Source organism: Mya arenaria, chromosome 14 (genome assembly GCF_026914265.1).
Source record: "Mya arenaria isolate MELC-2E11 chromosome 14, ASM2691426v1".
NCBI lineage: Eukaryota > Metazoa > Mollusca > Bivalvia > Myida > Myidae > Mya > Mya arenaria.
In genome coordinates, this window is record NC_069135.1 from 17,269,415 (window position 1) to 17,296,028 (window position 26,614).

Here is a 26,614-nt window from a genome sequence, read left to right on the forward strand (position 1 = left end):
GATTTTAGAATGTTTCATTGTTCTTTGAGAAGTGTTAATGGAAGATTTTAGAATGTTTCATTATTTTTTGAGAAGTGTAAATGGAAGTTTTTAGAATGTTTCATTGTTCTTTGAGAAGTGTAAATGGAAAATTTTAGAATGTTTCATTGTTCTTTGAGAAGTGTTAATGGAAGATTTTAGAATGATTCATTGTTCTTTGAGAAGTGTAAATGGAAGTTTTTAGAATGTTTCATTGTTCTTTGAAAAGTGTAAATGGAAGATTTTAGAATGTTTCATTGTTCTTTGAATAGTGTTAATGGAAGTTTTTAGAATGTTTCATTGTTCTTTGAGAAGTGTAAATGGAAGATTTTAGAATGTTTCATTGTTCTTTGAGAAGTGTTAATGGAAGTTTTTAGAATGTTTCATTGTTCTTTGAGAAGTGTAAATGGTAGATTTTAGAATGTTTCATTGTTCTTTAAGAAATGATAATGGAAGAATTTAGAATGTTTCATTGTTCTTTAAGAATTGTTAATGGAAGATTTTAAAATATTTCATTGTTTTTTTGAGAATTATTTTGCAAGAGTTAAGAATGATTCATTGTTCTTTGCGACTTGTTTACGGAAGTGTTTAGAATGTTACACTCTTCTTTGAGACGGTTTCTTTTCATAGAAGTGCGTAACGTCTGCTTTAAGGAAATTGCCTATTGATTACATTTTAATACTTCTTAGACGATCATGTCAATTCGGGATAATGCTAGCTACTTGATTTGGTAATTCAACCTTCGTAAAGAAATGAGAAATTGCAGACACGCGACGATGCAAAACTCTATCGACGCGACAGAAACTGCACAATGTGGCAAGTTCATGATAACTTGCATTCGGCAAACAATATAAATAGCATGCGTATAATTCAAAAATCACTGTCACTCCTGGCTGGTATTATACAAAAAACACTTAAATGTGAAAAATCTTCGGGAAAAAAGCGAAACATTGGAGAAAGAACGTTTGCTCATAGAAAAAAAGCATCTAGAAAGGCATATATGATACGCAGGCATCTGAATCATTGTTTGTCACTAAAATATTGTTTAAAACCATTTTGGGTACATACAATGAGATAAACAACACATCTGAAGATATTTAGTGTCTTTGATATACAAAAAAGAAACAAGGTATGTAACTCAAACTTACCCGATTTCACGGTAGAGTCCAGTTTTATGTGAATTTCTCAACCAATATATAAACAATCCATTTTTAAATAAGTGACATGGAAAGAAGAGTCAATTACCTTTAAAATGGTGTGCGATATGTTGGTATAACTATATTGTCTTAAGACAAACAAGCGTAATTCAATGTCAAATTCTCATGTTTTTCTTTAGTCGGAAAGAGTACAGCAAATTAAAATCTTCAATTTTCCCCGTGTAAACAGTACTAAACACAGACCTATTAAAGTTATTTTATGCTTCAGTGTAACGTTTTAATGTTTGACCATCTCCACCTAATGTTGAACTGTGGAAAGCCCTTAACTAGTGATAAATCCAAATAACATAGCATTGTTATAAAATACATGTCATGTGTCACGAGTTACCCTTGGGTGGACATGCAGAGAGTGGTTACTGTTTCAGAGGCACAGATTGCTCCTTTTTTATTATTGTTATGTTTGGCGAATAGGTTTGGCGTAATTTAGTTTCATTGCAGTTTTGTCTTTATTAAGCAGAAACAATTTCATTAAAAACGTAACAATCTTGTGTTGTTAATGCGTTGCATTAATTAGCTGTTTGTTCTATACACACTTCTATATATTGCTTTATTTAGGAAGTAATGCACTCATGGTTAAGCAATAAACCTATTTTTATCAGTTCGAGACATGCAATGATATGGAAAGTTATAAAGACTTCAGTTAGATAGCGTAGTGTATATTCCACCCACCTAGCCACTTGCAATTAGGATGAGATAAAAAAAAAAGCATTATTGTTTGCAACGGAATACTGAAGAAGAGTTTCTTTTAGCAATGACGTATCACAATCATCTAATTCTGTCTCCGTCTTCAGCATTTCTGATTAGTTTTGCAAACAGCTCAAAGGCAATTGTTTGCATTGAATTCATATCTTAAAAAATGAAAGACGTTTATGCAAGTGTTTTGTATGTTTCTTTTTTCTTTGAGACGTGTTTTTATCACTGAATTTCATAACAGAACGTCAAAATCGAGGAAATTGCCTATTGATTACACATTTATAAACTAACAAACGTTTGCATGTTGGCACACAAATCGATCGACTTGAAAGAAATTCATGTAGGTTCAACGCCTCAAGCTTCTTAAGATATTGTTTTGATTTTGAATAATGACGTGAATGTTTTATATGTTATTGACGTAGTTCGTATATCCTGCAGACTAACAAGACTACAAAATTCAACCCTACCAGCCTATCTTATCGACAGTAGTTGCATTGCGGGATACAAGTTTCTGTTAATTCAATAGAGCCAATGATGAAACGCTGGTCCAAATTGACAATGGATTTATTGCTTTAGAACGTTAAGCTAATTGTTCTTAGATTGATTTGCTTGTTGTTCCATTCTTGTCATCTGAACTAACCTTCCATGTACGAAAAGACAGACATTGAATTTGACATAAGCGATCAAAGGAATTTAACGCAAATAATCAATAGTATCTAATTACCGTTTTTTTTTTTGGTTACCTTCTGGATTTTCGATTTTTTTAAGGGTTTCATCGGAGGAGTTTTGGTCAATGCTTAAAACCGCTGAAATGATGACGGATGTTTTTTCCTGAATAAAATTCCTTCTAAAGCACAAGAAAAAGAAGAAGAATAGTATGAGTTATATATTATTTAATTGTATTTGCCACATTTTCGTTTTACTTTCGTTTTACTTTCAACCGAATGTTTTGTCTGCACGGCGTCAACATACACATGGTTGTGATTAAAAGTTAAGATATTCCATCTATTTTAATGTTTTGCATTTCTTACGCCTATTCATAATTTGTGGCCTATAATCAAATTTGATGTCCATGCATAGAAACAGAGACAACACAATAGGGGGATTCGGTAGGGAGGGGAGGTGGTGGGGTGCGGTGCTCCTGGTGCTGCTATGGTGTGTTACAAAAGTGTACCTCCTTGACTCTTGTTTTCCGTTAATTTACATGTAGCAATATTATAATTATCCGAAAGATTTGTACATCCTTAACTCAGTTTGTAAGTGCTCAATGTCTTAACATGTTTAGTGTTAAAAAAGGTTCTGTCTTCGGACCGTGAATAGTGAGCAGTTAAAGAAATAGGCCCTTTAAACATGTGACTAGATTGAGTTCGTCCCACTATGAAATGGCAGAAGGTATTGTTTATCGACTCTGCTATTTAGTGCTTCGAGATTTGCCCTGCATAATGTTAGTGCTATTATTACTTACTGGCACCGGAGACATCTGAGATAGGTAATATGTTAATTATCCGTGATAATACTTACATTACTGAGTTTTGCATTGTTCTTCTTATCCGATAAGGACATCCAACCAATTTCTTAACCAACTTCTCAAATTTCAATTGACACAACACGCGTAATACCTTTTCCTGTATGTCATCAAATAGGACTCTTATTTATTTGGTGTTTTTGTGAATTCATCTGCATCGATTATGGTAATATTAATGAACATAAAATTTGAATAATTCTCAATTATTAATGGCCCGAACAAAAAAATGAAAACACCAAGTATATGCTACCTTTTATTACTAAAACTAGGTTGACAGTTAAGTCTTTGTAGAAAATGGAAATCTGTGGTGCATTTGTCAAAATCGATATACTTAAAGTAATGAAAATTCCTCGATTGTCATTGATCCACGCAAAAATAAAAACAATAAAACAAGTAATATTTGAGTGTTTTTCTTTTTCATATTCAGTACAATTATCAAATACTATATATTCATATTTAATGAATGGCATTAAGTAGGAAAGGTAAATTGGATTGAGGCTTTTCGACGACATTAACGGTCTTGCATGGAACCATGAACCTTCTTCACAGAGATATTAATGTTCCCAATATGCTGATTGCACGGGTTTGTTTTAATTGAATTGCGTTACAGAACGTCTGCTTAAAAATGCCTATCGATTATATTTTCAATATTTCTTGGAAGAGCATTTTAGTTCGTGATAATGCTAGCAACTTGATTTGGTAATTTAACCAGCATAAAGAAGAGAAACGACGAGATACAATCAAATCTACAGACATTGCTCAGTTGGCCATATTATATTGGCCAGTTCACGGTTAAAAATATGCAAAAGTATGCGTTATAATAATGAAGCTCTCATAGTTTATTTCAAATGCATAAAGGACATAGGCCCATGGGATACAAGAATTGTGCATATATACACATATCATGACAATTCATAGATTAGTGGTCAAATACAATATCATAGTTACAAAATTAACAATAAATAACACTATATAATTTATATAATATATATAGTACTATAAAATTATCACAGTGAGGAGATACTAGGCCTATTATACGCTCTCCGAACTGTTTCACATCATTAAACAAGAAACGTATTTTGTTAAATGCCTGGGATCTTATTTGGCCCGTTTTTGGAAATTACTTGTGACTTATACACATTTCTTTGAACATTGTTGTTGTTGTTGTTTTAGTATTGAAGAAATATATTTTGCCCGCCATGTTAAATTTTATTTGCAAATCAAACTGCCCAGAAGCATACACACGATCAATAACAAGTTGATAGTGTTGCTGTTATTCGTTTGACAGTATACTACAAGCTAGTAACGGTATAGTCATACGTGTGGCAGAATAATATAAGCTGGTAACGTGTGGGAGAATAATATAAGCTGGTAACGTGTGGCAGGATAATATAAGCTGGTAACGTGTGGCAGGATAATATAAGCTGGTAACGTGTAGCAGGATAATATAAGCTGGTAACGTGTGGCAGGATAATATAAGCTGGTAACGTGTGGCAGAATAATATAAGCTGGTAACGTGTAGCAGGATAATATAAGCTGGTAACGTGTGGCAGAATAATATAAGCTGGTAACGTGTGGCAGGATAATATAACCTGGTAACGTGTGGCACGATAATACAAGCTGGTAACGTGTGGCAGGAGAATACAAGTTTGCAGTGTTTAGATATACAGCAGTACTAATTGCTCAAATTACACATATACATTTTACCATACTATCTGTTCGTTCGATTAATGCTGTAATGAAATAAAATATATTACTTACCGTATCAGCATTTATAAAAAAACTACAGAAACAATGTCAGTAGTCATAAGTATAAACATAAACCTAAACTATGTGCATATTTGATTACAATTTTGTGTATTTTCTAAACTGCTTAAAATATGTAGATATCAACATAAACAACAGAACATTTCAACAGTTTGGCGTTTACATATTTATGTTCACCAAAACTGATTCTTACGTATGATGGTACGTTAAAGCAAGAGTACTTTCTGTACGATTGCCAACAAGTTCTCATAAATTTATAAGCACACAATCGTCAGTCTGAGAATATCTGTCAAACAAGCAAAACAGAAAAGGACGGATATTAAAGTGACACTCTTATTCAAAATCAGTACATATACAGTACAACAAACATTAATTTAGAGCGATAAACCTTTAACTACTTACTAAATAATGCATTTATGGAAAATATTCTTTTACTGATAACATTATTTTAACCATGTTTTTATTAGCTGAAAATGCAGAAATATTAAATGATTGGTGAATGCTAAAAGATTTACTGTGATCTACTATCGTCTCCTAAGGTAGAAATACCGTGTTTTCTGCATCTTTCTTTCAAATTAAACTTGGTATCTATTCATTATAACCATTGTTTTCCACTTTTTTCATCCTTTTTTTGTATATTAAAACAATTGTAATAATAGTGGTAAATCTTATTTGGGAGTAAGAGTGCATCTTTAATCTGGTCTATTCTGGATAATATTTGCATTAACTGATGTTCAAATTTGGTATCATTAGCAGACTATCACGATATGCATAACAAGTATGGAAAGACTTACTATGTGTGTACCAGCCATGCAGAGAATTTGGAATCAGTACGGAAAAGGGTTAAACACTAAATAGAAAAACAGTTTACTTAAGAGAAGTTTCCCTGAGAAAGAAAATAGTTTTTTGGCGAATGGAATGCCATTACTTACGGAATCCTATCAGGGCCATCGAGATCCCGCCTTTCGCCTGTTGAAAATGAAGTCATAAACGCAACATTTCTCTGTAACATTTTTTTGATTCATTATTTTCTTCTCAAACATGTAGTAGGTTGTTCTTTTTATTATTTTAGAAAACACCCAAATAATTTAACGATTATGCATTTAACTGATTCACCAATATAATCGTGTATACATTATATCATATTGCTGTTCATGATTTCTGATGACAAACACAGTTATAAGTAATTCAAAGGTAATTACTCATTTTATTCAGTGAATTTACAAATCAAATACATTCAGTAGCTTCGCTTCTGAAGCAGTGCAATCACAGGTGCATTTAGATTAAAGTCTAAAAGATAATGTGAGGTTATGAAATGCCTCTCCTTTGCCATGTTCTCGTATTTTAAGTGTGAGCTAAGGTCCAAATCAGCGCCTTTACAAAGCCCCAAATTGCTCCTTTCCTATTTTTTTTTCTTTTCGCTGTATGGGTTTGACCCGCAAGCGAGGGAAAGCCTTTCATAAGCAAAACACTCTCATGTCATTTCATCATAAACTTAAAACAAAAGAAATAAGTAGAACGGCTCAGCTGTTTGCTCTCATCTAGAAAACTATATATGCCTTTATGAGGTGATTAGGCAATACACTTGGAGACGGAGTAGCATATTGTAGCTATTGTGGGTACCAATTGCGGGGAAATTACTGGATAGTGGTCACGTAATTCTTATTACATATTTATGGCACAATGGACTGGTGTATACTTATTCAATATACGTATGTGCAATTTTGGTATACACGTATTTAAACTGTACAAACAATAACATATAATTTATTTCTATCAAGTTTATTCGTATAAGTATTGATTGACTTACATTTGTTAGAGATGTAAGCCAGCCATGTAAATAAACAACGACCGAAGTGCATACTTTCCTATTGTGTGGCAGTATAAAAAGTTTTGGTAATGCTACAATAATACGTGTGGCAATGTAATACACGTTGTAAACCCATAGAGTGCTCGTCGTTCGATGACCGTTCATAGGCGGTAACCCTATGACAAAGCTATGTTGATGCACGTGTGGTGTGTAAGTGTTGTTTGTACGTTCAGTATCCCTCATCACTGTATTTTGTGCCCTCGAAACAAGATAAATTATTTACTTCTTGGCCCGTCCCTGTAGTATTCATTGTAATATTATATTCTTAAGGTCTACGAATATAACTGATACAGTAAATGTGAAGTTTGAACATTGCATGATTTTATTAACAACAGTTGTCAGTATCCATCTCATGTTTGTTTTAGAAAACCAGAACTGTAATGTTAGTTTGTGAAGTCAATTACTCCTTAATTTAATGGACATTTATTACTTCCACTTTCGATACAATGCCAAGAATGCAGTTTATCACATTACTATTTGTACAGCACTTGAAATCCAATGGCGAAATGCACGTCCTATTTTTGTGTTTCTCGTCGGATTGCATGCATATGGTGACCAAGGCGTCTGGCCAGTAGTGGGTCAATCTGTCTATTGGTTAGACCATTGGCAGTGAATCCGAGGGTCACACATTCGAGCCCATGCCTAAGTTTTTTATTAGCTGATATTGAACACACCGAACTAGTCATTGGTGGTTATTTACGGATGGTGGGAATCTCTGGGCCCATCATTGTTGCTGTGGTGGTACTGAATTCTGACACCATTCCACAATACATAAATGTTGGTAAAATGAAATTGTAGCCATATATTTATCTATTTATATATGTATCTGGGCATTTTTGTTGTATTGAAGTGTTTAACTGAAGATAAATGTTACTGTTTAAATACGCATAACTGATAAATTCAAAAGCAAGGGTTATATTGCACACTGCATTCTTAGATGACCAAATTGTGGAAATGCTCATGCAAACAATGAGTAATGAGTCAGAAAACCTTTCACTTAATTAAAATAAAAACCTTTTCGAATAATTGCATGTTTTAGAACATGCATTTTTAAAAAATCGATGTTGTCTACGCTATTAAAAGTACGAGCTCTACTCGTGTTTTCTTTAAGCATCTTCATTTCTCTTCGTCGGAAACCCTAATATCAATTCAGATTTATTTTGCGAAACGCTAAATGACAAGTATTTGCACTCAGAACATATTTATAAACAAATCAATAAATTTACGAAATACATGTATTATCGTTTAAAGAAGTGTTAATACTTATGTGAAAAACTACAGAAAAAATCTCAGTAGCAAAAAGTTTAAACATAAACCCGGTTTAATGGCACTGGGTAAACGCCAAAGACATAGAACACAAAAACAAAAAAAAATCACAAACAAGAAACATCGAAGAAGAGCACAAAACACCACAAATAGAACAGTGCATATACACTATATATAAACGACTAGAATATTGAATGGTTTTTGAGACGTTTTTTATTCATAGAATTGCCTTACAGACCGTTTGCATTAAGAAGATTACCGATTGATTAAAAACTTATTTATTCTTGGAACAGCAGTTCATTTAAGGATAAAGCTAGGAATTTGGTTTGTTAATGCAATCTTCGTAAAAAAAATAAAAACATGTAGAGACGCGACTATGCTATATTGTGTCGACGCGACAGATACTGTAAAATGTGGTTAATTCATGAACATTAGAAACGGTATGCGTATAATACCAAAATGCACCGTCCGACCTTTGGCCAAGCTGTACACAACGAAATATCAACACTTGTTACATTTGCATGTTGGCACACATGTAAACTTGAAAGAAATAGCATTAACGCGTACAGCTTCTTATAAAATGGGTTTGTGATTATTAATAACGACGTGGATGTTATATATTGTGTTACTGACGTGGTTTGTATATCCTGCATACTTACAAGACTACAAAATTCAACCCTACCAACCCTAAATTCTTATCGACAGAAGTTGCATTGCGTAATCCAAGTCACTGTAAATTCAATAGAGCCTGACTTCAATGATGAAACGCTGGTCCAAATTGACAATGGATTTATTGCTTTAGAACGTTAAGCTAATTGTTCGTAGATTGATTTGCTTGTTGTTCTATGCATGTCATCAGAACTACCCTTTCATGTAGGAAAGGACAGACATTGACTTTGACATAAGCATCGACGTCACTGGTTTGCCTGGTGTCGTGTCAAAGTAATGTAACGCCAATAACCAATAGGATCCAATTACCGTGCTCTGGTTACTTTCTGCACTTTCAGATAAAGTTATCGTAGAAGAGTTTTGTCAAAAACGTAAAACCGTTGAAAATATGGCGGATGCAATTGTTACATGCAGTAAGATTGAAATGTATGTTACATAATACCTCTCCAAAAAGCAAGTATGAAAAAAACTTTTATGAGTTGGGTACGGAATGAATTATTCACTTTCAGTTCTTTCGTTTTCCTTGCAACATATTGATTTGTTTGTTCGTCTATGACATATACTTGATTGTGATTGGAAGTTTAGGTATTCCATCCATCTTAAAAGCTACGCATTTCGTAGACTTATTGACCATATTGTTAATTTGTGGTGTATTCAGTTACTTCATATATTGTTTGTAAAATATTCAAGGATCTTGGTTACTATTCATACTTATATAAAATCGTGTAGGCAAAAATATAACATACTCGTATTAGTGTTTACAGTGCTCTGTTATTCTATTGCAATAAAGCATGCATTCTCGCTAGTTTTTTATAGCAAAAACAATCCACGTTATTATATCAGTTTGTCATACAATAAAATATGAAAATTCGTTCTCCATCAAATGACTGCAACTTATGCAAGCTCTATATGTATGGAGCTCCGAGACCCCCCATGAGTAATTGATACCTCTTTATTGTAGCCGCGTTTTGATTTTAAACTATATAATTCCATGGAGATATATTTACACACTGTAGTATAAAGAAATCAGAGAAACAGAAGGAGTTGAATTTAACAATCGTTTTAGTTCAGATCTGTTTTTCCAACATTAAATACGACCATTTTCCAAAATAACTCATATTTTATATGAGCACATTCAAGCATTAATTATTCTTTTTTAACTGCGACTTACTCTTATTAATTGTAAAATTTCACAGCATATGTGAAGCAATAGATATAATAATAACATAAGTAGAAAACTGTTAGTGTAAGAGAGACACAGTGAGAGGGAGAAAACAAGATGAAGGGGAGGAGTTGGTTGGGAGGGGTGAGGGATTGGATACGTACGTGATGTCCGTAGAGAAATAAGGATAAGATAAGCCACTAGTGTCGTTCTTTTTGTGTTGGTTGGGACTGTTATATACCGAACAGCGGCGTTCTCCTCAGTGAAAAAAGGCCTTAAAACCTTTGTTGTAAATTCCCCTTGTAAGACGTGTGTGGAGGCTAGATCGATTTCGTTCCACAATGAAAGGGCAGAGGGAAGTGTTAATCGATTTGAGATTTCTAGGTGTCTGTTTGATGTTATGAGATTTTCCCAGCAGAATAGATGGGCTGTAATTATTTACTGGCGCTGGCAGGAGCTGTGATAGGTAAGATGGTAGTTCTCCTGAGAATATTTATATACTAGGATGAGTGTTTGCATTGTTCTTCTATCTGAGTACATTCCAAACCATTTCTAAATAAATAAGGTTACAAAAGACGCGTAAGTCCCGTAACAATTTGTATTGCCTTATACTTGTTTTTCGAGTGCTGATTTTCATATTCTGATCAGTACAATTATCCCATACTACAGATGCATATTCAAGGATTCGCCTCAAGTAGGAAAGACCAAATGGATTGAGTGCTTTTAAATTCAATTGTGAGCTTGTATGGAACAAAGAACCTTCTTTACAGAAGTAATAATGCTGTCAATATGCTGATTATCAAAATAAACTGTTGTATCTAATACAAGTTATGGACGCGGTTCATTTGAGAGTGTACAGAAGACTGCTTTACTTTTAAGCCGTTTTATTCAAGAAAAAATACGGGTTATAAAATGGCGAAACCCGGGCGGACGGGAGGTGGTTGTACGGGCGAGCGGGCATTAACAATTCTGCGTTAAAGATTTTTTTATTCCATATCATAAAGTCAATAGTTTTTATCCAATTGTTTCCTTTGGCAGAATAATTGTCTACATGCTGTCTTGAACATTTGTGAATATTGGTAACCTCAGGTCAAATCTTAGGAAATATTTCCCCATGTCATAAACTCAATTTTCTTTTTAACCAATTATTATTAAACTTTGTCAGAATTATTGTGAGCAACTGTGCATGTACATAGTTTCTTTCTGTACCTCGATTTACTTGCAATGCGCCAATCAATTTAAGGAGACTGTAGTCGTTTCTCGTTGTATATCTGTTCATGCAAGCGTTCTATATACTATTGATTAAAAGTCTACATATGCCAAAACAAAAACAAAAATGTGTATAAATGCTTGGCGATGTTGAAATCTTTGGATTATGTTTGCCATGTTATTTGGTTAACCCACTTAAGAAAAGCTTGTCATCATTGTAAATATATCATAGAGACAGGATATCACTTTCTTTTTGTTGTTATTTGTATGATAAAGTTAGACAATACTATGTAGATAGAATATATTATTTTTTATATAATTAAGTTTAATACATGTACATTGATGTCTTGTAATAATGAAAATGTGAAAAACTGGACGCATTATCATTCTCAGTTTTTGAAAAGAGAAATGCTTTCTTTTTTCAAGGATAAACATTATAGGCTTGCTACAATTTGTTACTCTTAGTTTATTGTGTGTATATATATGGTATAACAATTTTAGTGTGTATTGAACTGAACTTAATATACAAACTACGCTTGAAAGATGCTTTTAAGTTATCCAAGCTCAAAAATTTGCATCAGTAGTTTTCAAATTTATGTATTGCGTGATGTTGGCAAGTGGTGGTGGCATTCTAGTAAATAAACTGTTTTTGGTGTGTGGTACGCCCGCTAAATGGGATGAAACGGAGAAAATGAAAAATCGTTCAACTTCAATTTGGTAAAAAGCGGTTTATCCAGCTGATAACATTACCTTTAATTCCATACTTAATTAAAAAAATAATGCTGCGGTACAATTACACTTCAAAAGCCTTGTATATATCATAGAAACCTAAGGTATTTACTTGTTTCTCAATGAGTGATTTGCATATTTGATTGCAGATATCAATGATTTGAAAGTTGCCGAAGGATAAGGTATAAATCCTCTCTGTATTAAGTTTTGATGCAAACATTTGTATACGTTTTTTAAAAAATAATGCGCTCCAAAAAATTAATGTTATAACTTATAAATGATAGTTTGATAAACAAGTACGATCGTCTTTTTTATATAACATTTGGGCATTATTACACCTGCGTTGGTAGGATCGATGTGATCTGTTACGTCTTTCACTTGGTGTCGGTAACGGATATAATATAATCACATCGATATATTATAGTTTTTATTCAACCTCGGCAAATGAGCATTCTGAATTTCTACACGTGATATTAAAACGAAACAATTATTAAGATAATTTGCATTTTCAACGTCAGTAAACGAATAAGAGATGTGACATTGCATTATTGTCATTGCTTTCATTCAGCCACCATTTGGTTTATGTACGTATATATTCTCGTTTCAGTATGAATGGTAGTCAGGTTATGATGAACAGTTTTGTTCCCTTAAGTTTTGGTATACATTTCAAATATACTGCATGTAGCTACTCGAAGGTAATTTATTTGTCTGATTATGTATGTCCATTCAACGTTTCCGGAGTCCATGCAACGTTACTTCCCCTTTTTCGAAACTTGGTTCGGGAGAAGGAATTATATCGCTTTAAGGTGTTTACATTCTTCTTTTTAAATACATTTTACGCTTTTGGTTTTCTCATGAGCTAGCATTTATTTGAATTTTGTAAGGACTATTCGTGGACATAAATTCATTGTAGCTCGTCCTATCGAGGATTGCAATACCAATATGGAAACAACAGCTACAAGCGTCCTCATACATGCACTATGAATGATAAAGTATGTCCCGTTAGAGGCTCTGTCTACAATTCATGTTCGACATGCTATGGCTACGTGAGCATAAAGCCATGAAGTTGTTGCAATATCTTTGCACTTGTTCTAAAGCTGCTTTACAGTGAAAGGGCAATGTCTGTTGTACGCGTTCAATAGTTGTGTGAAGAGATTTACACGAAATATCTTACAACCATTTAATCAGCTACGGCTTGGTATTTCGCAAGTTCAAATAGTTGTACCGTACATACATAAGTATGTCTATTTAGTACGCGTCTGAGAGCGTGTGATTTTTAAATCAATTTCATTTTTGATGAGATTTTCAATGGTTGCATTATTCACAAACGAACTTTTCAGTTTTGAAACATCAGCTTCTTATTTAACAGGCAAACCTATGTTTATAAGCATTTCATTTTATGACTTTATTTTCAGTTGGTTTATTTTCACTCTTGACACAGTGAAGGAACGTGAACTAACATGAACGTACCCATATTTAACAACCCAAGTAGTTTAATTACATATGCATTTAATGTGACTTTGAAAGGAAGTTTCGCGCTATTTTCGAGTTTATGTTTAAATTAGAATCCAACCTACATTTTCAGCCAATGAAATTTCAGGCAATAATTAAGGACTAGACTTCATCTAGCCAACTTTTGCGGGTGTTGAAGGGTCCGCTTACTGCCATTCATCTGATACACACTCACTGTGTCAGATTTTGCGTCGACAATATGTCACGCATTGAGGTGGTATTCTAAGACAGTAAGAAGACCTGAAGCAATACTTTAACGATTAAGAAAAGTCGCGTTCGGCATGCTCACTCTGCCCATTCTGAATCATTAAAATGTTACTTCATGTTACTTAACTATTACATAACCCAATGTCATCATCTTCAGCACACAGACCATGTATCCATTGTGATGTTTTGGCGCGGAATTCTGATTTACATGCGTTACAAGGTTGTGATTTTCTGTATGGTTTCAGGAGATGGAGTGGGTGTGTCACGTTTGTCACAAGAGGAGACAACTCGTGCTAAGTTCCGGTCTGTGGCATCCTGGCTGTGATGTGGACGAGGACATCCCTCTATCGCGCGAGATGGAACGTAGGCTGCACGAGCTAGAGGTATAGTCTGCTGTCCAGTTGGTAGAATATATAATATAATAGTTTTATTTGGTAGTTAAAGACTCGTCATCCAAAGAATGAAGTGTACTTTTCTTAGTTTGATCAAGATCACAGCAGTTGTCTTGACTATCAAACACATGATGCAGCCTTAACAAAAGTCGGTAGGGTTTATTTAAACATTAAAACTCTCCATGAAATCGCAAAGACTGCTCTTCTGTCATAAACTGCCGGCCTTCCGTTATTAAGTAGTGGCCTCAGATTAGCACAAAGCAGGTGGCTAGATTTGCAATCAATGTCTATCTCGTGTTGACCGTCGAGTCGAATTTATAAAAAAAGATAGAGTAAAATCATTAAACTTAATCTTATCGCAAAGACTGCTCTTCTGTCATAAACTGCCGGACTTCCGTTATTAAGTAGTGGCCTCAGATTAGCACAAAGCAGGTGGCTAGATTTGCAATCAATGTCTATCTCGTGTTGACCGTCGAGTCGATTTTATAAAAAAAGATAGAGTAAAATCATTAAACTTAATCTACATTAGAATAGGTTTGAAATAACATGGAGACTTTCTACTTATCTTGAAAATTTGCATATAGTTCTAACCCGTTTGTGGCGCCGTTAACATTTGCGGGGGATACGAATTATGTAAATACGATGTGTCTTTTCCCTTGCCTTTGTCGGAAACCGGGAATCCTTTGTGTATGCCTGTCGTAGAACGTCTGGCCAATGATATAATTCACATGGAAATCGTTGCGATTGACCGTTTTAGATGTGGCAATGTAAGAATATTGAGGATATATGTTATACGTTCTGCATCATTTTTCTACAAAATGTATGGACTTTGTGTTTGCCTTAAATGCCCGCTGCGAGTGCGCTTGGTCAATCAGTTATTTGAACACCTACAAACACGCGTACGTTTAATTTTGTGAATTTTCTGATATGTAAAACTTTTAGCATGCGAGTGCTGTGCGCGGTCCACTTACGAGGTCGACATCAATGGATGGCCCTGGAAGCTCTGGACCTTCCTTGCAGCGACAGATGTCACTTCCGGATTACCAGATGCCACAAGCCTTCTCCTCGCTACGAACACTTGAAGTCATACCGGTGGGTTGATTAATGAATAAAGCTTGCATTCAATATTGGAAAATTTAAATTATATCAGAACCACCCAAAAGAAGCTTGTAATAAATTCCTGTAAGAGAGCCAAAGTAAGAATGCTGATACAACTATTGATTGATCGTGTACGTATAAGTTTATGAATAGATAATAATTCAGATTCAGTGTATTGCCAATATCAGCAAACATAACATGCCATATGGAATTAATGTACATCTTTGGCTTGGCGGCTTCCGATGGTTGGCATATGCATATACATGTGCGACCATTTCCCCAAACACACTTTTACTTTTATTTGACGGTCCTTTTAACCAATAGGAGAGCAACATGAGCGACATCGCGAGTCCAGAGCCGCCGTCGGCTAAGGCAGTCAGTCCTCCGGTCACGACCCCCACAGAGTCCGAGGAGATGAAGAAGTCGACGGTATCTGCGAACGGCGGAGGGAGCATCAGAGGTATAGATCCCACTTTAGGTATTGCTTGGAAAAAGAGATTTTTAATAACTATTTATATACTCGGCAAGAAGGTCATGCGACAAAACGTCTAAATATCGTTATTCCAAATCAAATATTTATCAGTCACAATTGTTAAACATTCTTATTTTTAAAAACCATCCCCTTACAATTACATGTGGATAACATACTGTTGGTGGTCATTTACGGCCTATAGGTGTTTGTCGTCAAATGTCACAAAACTTTTTTTCCGAATAAAAACATCATAGCCAAATTTTAAATGGCTGTTGGAGATGATTGTATATTATAATTTATTATATTAATATCAATCAAAATCGTTGAAATCGGTATAATAACTTAAAGAAGACATCCAGTGCGGATAAGAACATGCAATGCCGCCGTTACGGAGTAAGCTGTCTGCTCTCAGGACTCAAACTGGTACGTGGCCGAAACCATTGTAATTACACTCAACCTTTTTGTATGAATATGTATTGAATATTAACCGACGAATAGAGATTCATATACTGTCGCGTAGGAACCCTTTGTTCGTCTACGTGTCTTAACATACAAAATATTAACTGAGATTGAAGGACGTTGAAGTCTGACGTCGATGTCGGGAATGCAGTGTATGGTGACCCATCATTTTTAAAATTGTTTTATTGATGTTAACGAATCATTAATACGACCTTTTTCGCCAGAGTTCGATTAATGAGTATTTTAATTTGGACTTTGTTTGAACATATACACAGAAAAGGCTATTTTGTGATTTAATTTACCCAAATTTTCAGTTATATACCATGTCGCAAGACTTCTTTGCCGAATATATTATGTTATTGCATATATTTGTGTAGAGACACTTTAATCGATCTGACTTGCTAAGAACATTTTTTTTACGTATTCATTTGTTTGGACATTACATAATACTTGAACAGTTCTTGAATAAACGGTTTGACTACGTGTAGACTAAGCACTGAGACTGGAACTAAATTATCGTTTTAATTGTTAAAAACCAATGTAAGTTGTTTGTATAAATGTATTTTCAAAACAAATATCCCTTGTCTGGTAATGTGAGAAAAATCCACAAGTATAGTAAAAATATTCCAGAATGTACATATATTTTCGCCCAAGTGTAGCATGTATCCAAACTCATTTCACAGACAGTGAAAACGTACTCTCAGACCGCGTATTTCACAGACAGTGAATGCGTACTCTCAGACCGCATATTTCAATGACAGTGAATACGTACTCTCAGACCGAATATTTCACAGACAGCGAATACGTACTCTTGGGTCGCACACTTCACAGACAGTGAATACGTACTCTCAGACCGCATAACTCACAGACAGTGAATACGTACTCTCAGACCACATATTTCACAGACAGTGAATACGTACTCTTGGGCCGCACACTTCACAGACAGTGAATACGTACTCTCAGACCGCATATTTCACAGACTGTGAATACATACTCTTGGACCGTACATTCCTCAGACAGTGAATACGTACTCTTGGACCGCACACTTCACAGACAATGAATACGTACTCTTGAGCCGCACATGTCACAGACAGTGAATACGTACTCTTGGGCCACACATGTCACAGACAGTGAATACGTACTCTTGGGCCACACATGTCACAGACTGTTAATACGTACTCTATGACCGCATATTTTTCAGACAGTGAATACGTACTCTTGGGCCGCACACTTCACAGACAGTGAATACATACTCTTGGGCCGCACATGTCACCGACAGTGAATACGTACTCTTGGGCCGCACATGTCACAGACTGTGAATACGTACTCTTGGGCCGCACACTTCACAGACAGTGAATACGTACTCTTGGGCCGCACATGTCACCGACAGTGAATACGTACTCTTGGGCCGCACATGTCACAGACTGTGAATACGTACTCTTGGGCCGCACATGTCACAGACTGTGAATACGTACTCTTAGGCCGCACATGTCACAGACTGTGAATACGTACTCTTGGGCCGCACATGTCACAGACTGTGAATACGTACTCTTGGGCCGCACATGTCACAGACTGTGAATACGTACTCTTGGGCCGCACATGTCACAGACTGTGAATACGTACTCTTGGGCCGCACATGTCACAGACTGTGAATACGTACTCTTGGGCCGCACATGTCACAGACTGTGAATACGTACTCTAGGACCGCATATTTCACAGACAGTGAATACGTACTCTTGGGCCGCACATTTCACAGACTGTGAATACGTACTCTAGGACCACATATTTCACAGACAGTGAAGCGTACTCTCGGACCGCACACTTAACAGACAGTGAATAAGTATACCAGGGCCGCATATTTCACAGACAATGAGTACGTACGCTAGGTCCGCCCATTTCTCAGACAGTGAATGCGTACTCTCGGACCGCACACTTCACAGGCAGTGAATAAGTACTCTATGACCGCATATATCACATACAGTGAATACGTACTTTCGGACCGCACACTTCACAGACAGTGAATACGTACTCTAGGACCGCATATTTCACAGACTGTGAATACGTACTCTAGGAACGCATTTTCCCCGGCAGTAAATACGTGATCTAGGTCCGCACAGTTCACAGACAGTGAATGTCCGTCCGAACACTTCACCGACTGTGAATACGTACTCTTGTGCCGCACACTTCACAGACAATGAGTACGTACTCTAGGTCCGTCCATTTCACAGACAGTGCATACGTTCTCTCGGACCGCACACTTCGCAGACAGTGAATAAGTACTCTAGCACCGCATATTTCACAGACAGTGAATGCGTACTCTCGGATCGCACATTTACCTTTCACGTACAATTCATACGTATTCTAGGACCGTACAACCGCACATTTCACAGATAAATGTGTATTGCTTATGTCAAATTTGAAGCATGCTTGTGTATAATCCCGACACGAATATGCAACTTGCTTCAATGTTCATTTGGGAAATAGATTAAATGTATATCTATTTGCTACATGCAGTCTCATGTCTATTAATGACGTACAAACAGCGATCTTTGTAAACAGATATACATATATAACTTATTTAGATCTTATTTCTGTATCAAGTGTAAATAGTAAAATATTAAATACAATAAAATTTACAAAATAACGTTAGTTGTACAAAAAAGACACTATTTGCAATAGAACGTAAAAATAGATGCATTTGAGAGAAGTGTGTTGCCTACTATGTACGGACAAGAGTTCATTCATTGTTTTTTGTGTGATATGTACGGTCGCGCATTTATTTGTTATCTTTTTCGCGTAAAATGTCCGGTCGCGCATATATATATTGATCTTTTCCGTGTAAAATGTGCGGTCGCTCATACGTATATTGATCCTTTCCGTGTGAAAACGGGCGCTTATACATAAATTGATCGTATTCGTGTGAAATGTGCGGTCGCGCATATATGTTTTGTTACCGTGTAAAATGCACGGTCTCGCATACAATGTTTATTTATTGTTCTATGACTTGTGAAAAGAGTGTTCGCGCATACATTTATTTTTTGTTCCGTGTGAAATACACGATCACGCATACGTACTTTGTTACAGTGTAAAATGTACGGTTGCGAATGCGTTTATTTTCTATTCAATGCGAAATGTACGGTCACGCATACGTTTACAGTTATACTCCATGTGAAATGTACGGTCACGCATACGTTTACAGTTATACTCGTTGTGAAATGCACGGTCGCGCATACGTTTACAGTTATACTCCATGTGAAATGTACTGTCGCGCATACGTTTACAGTTATACTCCATGTGAAATGTACGGTCGCGCATACGTTTACAGTTATACTCCATGTGAAAGTACGGTCGCGCATACGTTTACAGTTATACTCGATGTGAAATTAACGGTCGCGCATACGTTTACAGTTATACTCCATGTCAAAAGTACGGTCGCGCATACGTTTACAGTTATACTCGATGTGAAATGTACGGTCGCGCATACGTTTACAGTTATACTCGATGTGAAATGCACGGTCGCGCAAACGTTTACAGTTATACTCCATGTGAAATGTACGGTCGCGCATACGTTTACAGTTATACTCCATGTCAAAAGTACGGTCGCGCATACGTTTACAGTTATACTCGATGTCAAATGCACGGTCGCGCAAACGTTTACAGTTATACTCCATGTGAAATGTACGGTCACGCATACGTTTACAGTTATACTCCATGTGAAATGTACGGTCGCGCATACGTTTACAGTTATACTCCATGTGAAATGTACGGTCGCGCATACGTTTACAGTTATACTCGATGTGAAATGCACAGTCGCGCAAACGTTTACAGTTATACTCCATGTGATATTTAGGGTCGCGCATACGTTGACAGTTATACTCCATGTGAAATGTACAGTCGCGCATACGTTTACAGTTATACTCCATGTGAAATGTACGGTCGCGCATACGTTTACATTTATACTCCATGTGAAATTAACGATCGCGCATACGTTTACAGTTATACTCGATGTGAAATTAACGGTCGCGCATACGTTTACAGTTATACTCCATGTGAAATGTACGGCCGCACAAACATATATTGCTCTGTTTCGTGTGAAATTTTCAATTGCGCATACAGGCTTTATTCTATTCCGTGTGAAAATTACCACCGCGCATACTTATTTTGTTCTATTCCGTGTAAATGTTCGGCTGCGTATACATGTACTGTTCTATTCCGTGTAAAATGTTCGACCGCGTATACATGTACTGTTCTATTCCGTGTAAAATGTTCGACCGCGTATACATGTACTGTTCTATTCCGTGTAAAATGTTCGACCGCGTATACATGTATTGTTCTATTCCGTGTAAAATGTTCGCCCGCGTATACATGAACTGTTCTATTCCGTGTAAAATGTTCGACCGCGTATACATGTATTGTTCTATTCCGTGTAAAATGTTCGCCCGCGTATACATGAACTGTTCTATTCCGTGTAAAATGTTCGACCGCGTATACATGTACTGTTCTATTCCGTGTAAAATGTTCGCCCGCGTATACATGTACTGTTCTATTCCGTGTAAAATGTTCGCCCGCGTATACATGTACTGTTTTATTCCGTGTAAAATGTTCGGCTGCGTATACATGTATTGTTCTATTTCGTGCAAGGATTCCTCTCCTCGGTCGTGGGCAGCTGTGGTGAATAACTTTCCTCCTCCCACCTCTGGCATGCTTCTGTTTGCATGGGTTGTATAGAAGCTTCTTGGCTGGCAGATTTTGGTGACGTTAAAAACGTTAAAAATGTGTTGCTATTTTACCATGTTCAATTCCTCAATATGACTTGTTTTTCAAATACATGATTGAATACTTCATTTTGTATACTTATGCTTATTTCATTTGGAGTATTCATTCCGTGTATGTTACATGTCCATCAGAAAGCCAGCCGCTTTTTTATGTAATATATACTTTAGCATTCGTCGATATTTTGCTCTATGACATGAAAACATTTTGTTAGAATTATGTAGTTCTTCTTTACAGTTACTAGCCTCTCATTGACTATTATTCGATTTGTATGTTAAAAATAGTACTTTTTCTCTACAACAAATCACCTTTGTGTTATCACAGAAAAGACTGTTCTTATTTACCCAAGAGCCTGTATATTCCCAAGTATATACATGAGTGATCAGTTAAACATTAGTTATTATAAAAATGTTCAGTATTGTCAGATACGAAAATTCAATGTACAACTCACTTTGATGTTACATAACTTTTTTTCTTCATATACACTAGCCTTATAGATTATACGTTATTATTATTTAATTGAAAGTTTGTACGTGAATAATTCTCATTTATAGAAGAGAACCGAACATATTTATACATATGATATAACCCGCAACTTTGTTTCAACAATATTATTGTATTCTATTTGTAATTTCGAGGGGCGTTATTGAGTAAGAGCGCTATATATGGCCCTAATGGTGCTCTAACTTCATAGCACTATACCAAAACGAAATACTCAACCTTTGGCACAGTCTTACACATGAATCATTTCTAGAATGCTTTCCCATAAATAGCTAAATTCAAATATACACTATACTATAAGATATTAATATGATTTAAGCGTGATATGATCTTAGGGCACCAATCGGTCCCTTTATATCGCTTCATCTGACATAAGTAGTGAAAGTAATATGTATTTAGTAAGTAATTCAATAAAGTTGTTTAAATTGATACATATTGTACTTGAGTTTTATTTTAAGCAAAGGACATTGTTGTTACGAATATATTTACTAGTGTATATATAATTACATGTGGCTAAATATATGAGTTAGTTTTCTTCGTAAGTATTTATTTTATTTGCTTTACACGTTGTTTATATAAATATGTGTTATCTAATAAAAGTGTTCCTTGAAAAGTTGTTTACTCTCACTCTCTCTGTTATCAGCTAAACAAAGAGTTTTTATTTATTTATAACCATTGAAGATTAAATAAAAAGAGAACATTTAAAATGAAATGGTAGGAAAATATTATTAAAAGTCTTTATCAAAATGCTTTTTATAGAACTTAACCAAATACATCGAAATGATACGTCTTATCAAAATATCCTGAAAAAAATATTTTAACCGTTGCATCTTAAATTTAACTGATATGGACTTTCATAATATACTTAAAAGCATATGTAAACGTCGTGGCAAATATACTGTTCGAAATCATATCCTGCGTCTTGATAAAACAGCAACATTACTCCTTTACAGGCATGGGTCAGGCCAATTCCCGAAGTGAGTCCGAATATTCTGATGGGGTTTCAGACGTCGACATGGAGGATGCGTCACTCTTCCGGTCCGCAGAGGGCGTCAGTCCCGACGACGTCAGTGACGATTACTCTTTCATGAGCCTCGGCAGTTCCGACGACAACCAAAGTTTACCTGTCCGTCGGAAACATAGACCTAAATCCTTAAATCTTTCTCGTTCTGTGAGCGGGACGTCTTCGGAAGATGAGACGTCCGACAGTGCAATTAGTACCGACGTTGAATCTAAATACGCTGCCAGTGTTCATCCGCCTGACCCACACGAACTCCGTATAGCTTTAGCTGCTAGTGCATTTGTGGAGGACATGAGAGGCGTGGATGCTAATACGGAAACGGACGACGAAGTGGCGGATATATCCGCGAAGAGTGATAATTCCGGTAGTGATAAGGTGCGATTCAGTCCCTCTGCCCCCGTGAGCCCAAGCTGGCGGGAAGGTTTGGACAGCCCTCCATTCTCCCCTCGTCGACGGGACAGCTACCCAGGCAAGAGACGCGGGTCATCCCCAGTCTCTCCGAAAGATAAGCGCTTCACATACACGGATATATCGCCGCCCTCACGGCAACTTTCCATTGAGGATCTGTATGATAAAGAGTCCCAGCCGTCTAACGGTGATCCTTCACTTGTACCACATGCTCAAAGACCTAGTCCAAAGTCACCTGACGAAATGAAAGATTCGTTTTATAGCAATTCTGGTGAACTTTTAACATTTGAAAGACCTACTTCTAGTCTTAAAAAAAGTAAACCGTTTTATTCATTAGAGGATGCTGCAATGGATTTAAATGATTCAACCACAATTATGGATTTAGCAACATACGCTGCTACTGTAGCTAGTAACACTGCAAACCTAACTTCTATGTCAATATCCCCAACAAACCTAGAAACAAAGTCCGGTGACGCGTCTCCGGAGAGCCGCAGTAGTTCATCCCCGGTGTCGCCCGGTTACTATGACAACGTGAATTATCCCGGTGAAAACAGTCAGAGCGAGGAATCGGAAGGAGAAGTGGAGCTTGCGGACCCCTCTCAAAAGTCTATAGATTACCAAAATAGCAAGCGACAGAAGGCTAGGCCTCCAACGACGGACTGGTCGCCGGTGATCGACCTGTCGCCAATCCTAGACGTCTCTCCGTCCCTTGAGGAGGCGGAGCAGGCGGAGATGCTCGCCCAGCAACAGGAGGAACGTGAACGGCAGGCGTCCCGCGAGGGTGACGAGTATGCTCCCATGAACACCTTCGTCGCCATCGGGGACGGCCAGGATGAGCCAGATTACCTATACTACGGGCTTAAGCGGTATGAGGTGGTGGAAGATATAAGTGAACTGGTGAACCAACAGAACAATGCGAACGGGTCAAATGCAATATCCTCCGTTCAGATAAACAATGTCGATCATGCTCCAGCATGTGATAGTGCTAAAAATGTAGAAAATGTGACTGATACGGGACCAATATGTACTAGTACAGCGTCCGCTATGATTCCTAATAAGGCTATAGATGTGTCGTCATCAAATGCTGTATACACTTCAACGGATAATGTGATACCAAAACAAGTTGTAAGGTCTATAGATACCAACCCCAACAACGTCAACATGGTCTTAAACAAAGAACCTCTAACTGATAACTCCAAACCGACCGATACTTCTGGAGCTGCAGAGACTAAGAGTAAGGCTCGGCGGAAACTTCCTGAACCAACAGCAGAGATTATTGCAACACAGAAACCAATCCCTAAACCAAGGAGGAAAGAGAAGGCCCCAGATCTTCCCTCAGGTAACCCCCCTCCAAAGCCCGCCCGCGCCCTCGATAGAGCGGATCTTAAGGAGCCAACACGCAACCCTCCGATATACAGCCAAAGTGCTCTCGCGCAGAAAGCCGCCACGGGTCACAAACCTAAGCCACAATTACAGAAGCAAGGCTCAGAAGAGCGCCGAAGGACTGCAAAAGAGATGAAAGCAAAACCTGATCCCTTGATCATGTGTCATTTAGAACTTGAAGAGGCATCGGCTTCTCCACAATATCGAGTGCTGGAATCTCCCCCAAGCCCTGAGAATAAGGCGGCCATCCGCCGTGAGTACTCGGACAGTACTTCCGTGTCCCCTTCCTCTTCCCCCGACCGCGAGTCTTTCCAGTACCCATCCCCCGTCACGCCTCCGGATTCCGACTCATCGCCTCCAAAACCCCACTCACCTTCTTCAGGCACGGATTTCGAGGACGAGTTTATACTCATCTGCGATGAAAGTAGCAACAGCACCAGGGCGCAACATGTGGATAAAACAAATGGTAGGAACAAGGACATGCCGGACAACGGACCCAAGGTATCGGCTAGGGGGAAGGAGAAAGGCAGGAACGGAAGTCGCTATATAGATGAGCGCGGTTCGAAACACACGAGTATCGCCCATGAGATGGCCACGGCAGAAAGGGGGACAACCGCGGACAAGGTATAATAGTGTGATATACTTTGTTATGAGGTTGTGCTGCTGTATGTCATTTCATCATGAAGCAGTTATTATCATAGAACCAATTGTGTTAGATCAGTTTTTTTTTAAATTGATGTGAAGACAAGAGAGTCATTTGTTTAATAAACGACAGACCGTAAATGATAAAAATCAAAACATAAAAAATATGTGTCTTCGAAACACATATTATAGGAAATTAGTACGGTACAATTTACTCATAGAATAGTAATATCAACAATAAGGTCTTCGTCATCATGTTCTTATTACTTTAATTAATATGACTTGACAGATGTTATTGGGAGCCACGGAAACCATGTCTTCCAATCTGATACGTTCTAAGCAGGATTCTCACGCGAGCAATGATGGTCTCAGAGAGAGTTAACAGTTCAGTAATTTCTGCGCCATCGATTTTCGATAACTCAAAACAGTCTTTTTAGGAAGAACATCTAAATGGGGAAAAATCGACGAGGAACTATGACAGTTTCCAATAATAGCTTAGAACTGGTGTAAATCCACTGTATAGTACTTAATATCATGGATATCGATTGTCAACTATACAGGTGCTTTTCAAACTGTTTCAAAATGTGAAATTATTTGGATTGGGTTGATTTTGTTCGATGATATTTAGCAGTCTGTTACAATTGCAAGCAAATAAGGACGAGGAACGGATTTGAATGCTGCTTACAGTAAGTGCTTTTTCTCTGATCTGATCTGAACACATATGGTAGAATAATAGAGTGTTTTCCATGTCCCTACGCGCTGCTTAAAAATACACACACAGAATCAATCAATTTTAATTAATCTAATTAATAATAGCGCAGAATACACCATTTATTTGTTTTGATTGATTCACATAAACAAGCTCATGTTGAAAAATATGACCTTCAAACTAAAAGCAAGTATTGCTAAATCTTGCCATAGTGTGGTAGTTTATAACCTTAAAAAAGTTAAAGATGCAATATGATGAAATCTTAAATTTGTATTATTTTTTCTTTAATTGAGTACCAGGGGCAGTGATTACGATGTCTCAATTCTGTGTCCAGACTCAAGACTGAGTCCAGACTCAAGACTGAATATGGCTTAACTTAACTGCATTGTAACTTTCCTTCTAGCAAAGCATTGATGGTGAAATGTGCTGAAATATATTACTATTAGAGTGTTGTACATATATTTACATATATTTCTGTAAAAGAAATGGAATAAATATGGTTTTTTGTTCCTTCATAAAAAAGCTTATCTGAGCCTGAGTCTAGACTTTGACTTAATACTGTTCGTAATCATTGTCCCAGTATTTTCAACGAATAATTCTTAAAGCAGAGTTAGTAAGTTGTAGCCTTTAATGTTTGTGGTAGACGGGAAAATGTCAGTAACTTCTGGTACCTTAAAATGTATTTATTTCATTATGTATTGGTAAAGTCAATCACCATGTTGGTTCTCGAACCTATGATCCTGGCTGAGAGACAGACACCTTTAACCCCATACACTAGTCACTTAACCAAATATATACATTATATCGTGAAACATTTTTATAGTCATGTTCTGTGTCCACATACACCATTGTCCACCCCTCTACAGGCGGCGTTCAACGTTATTTATAATCATGTTCTGTGTCCATACGCAC

General features: G+C 36.7%; 1 protein-coding gene across 1 annotated transcript in view; it reads left to right on the forward strand.

Moving 5' to 3' along the window:
- Window positions 1-26,614, forward strand: part of LOC128218036 (uncharacterized) — a 93,887-nt gene that overhangs the window by 51,765 nt on the left and 15,508 nt on the right. Inside the window, exons 3-7 of the mRNA XM_052925549.1 lie at window positions 14,090-14,227; window positions 15,179-15,328; window positions 15,659-15,794; window positions 20,907-20,936; window positions 22,493-24,975. Of these exons, the coding sequence (XP_052781509.1) occupies window positions 14,090-14,227; window positions 15,179-15,328; window positions 15,659-15,794; window positions 20,907-20,936; window positions 22,493-24,975 (2,937 nt within the window). The remainder of the gene's footprint in view (window positions 1-14,089; window positions 14,228-15,178; window positions 15,329-15,658; window positions 15,795-20,906; window positions 20,937-22,492; window positions 24,976-26,614) is intronic.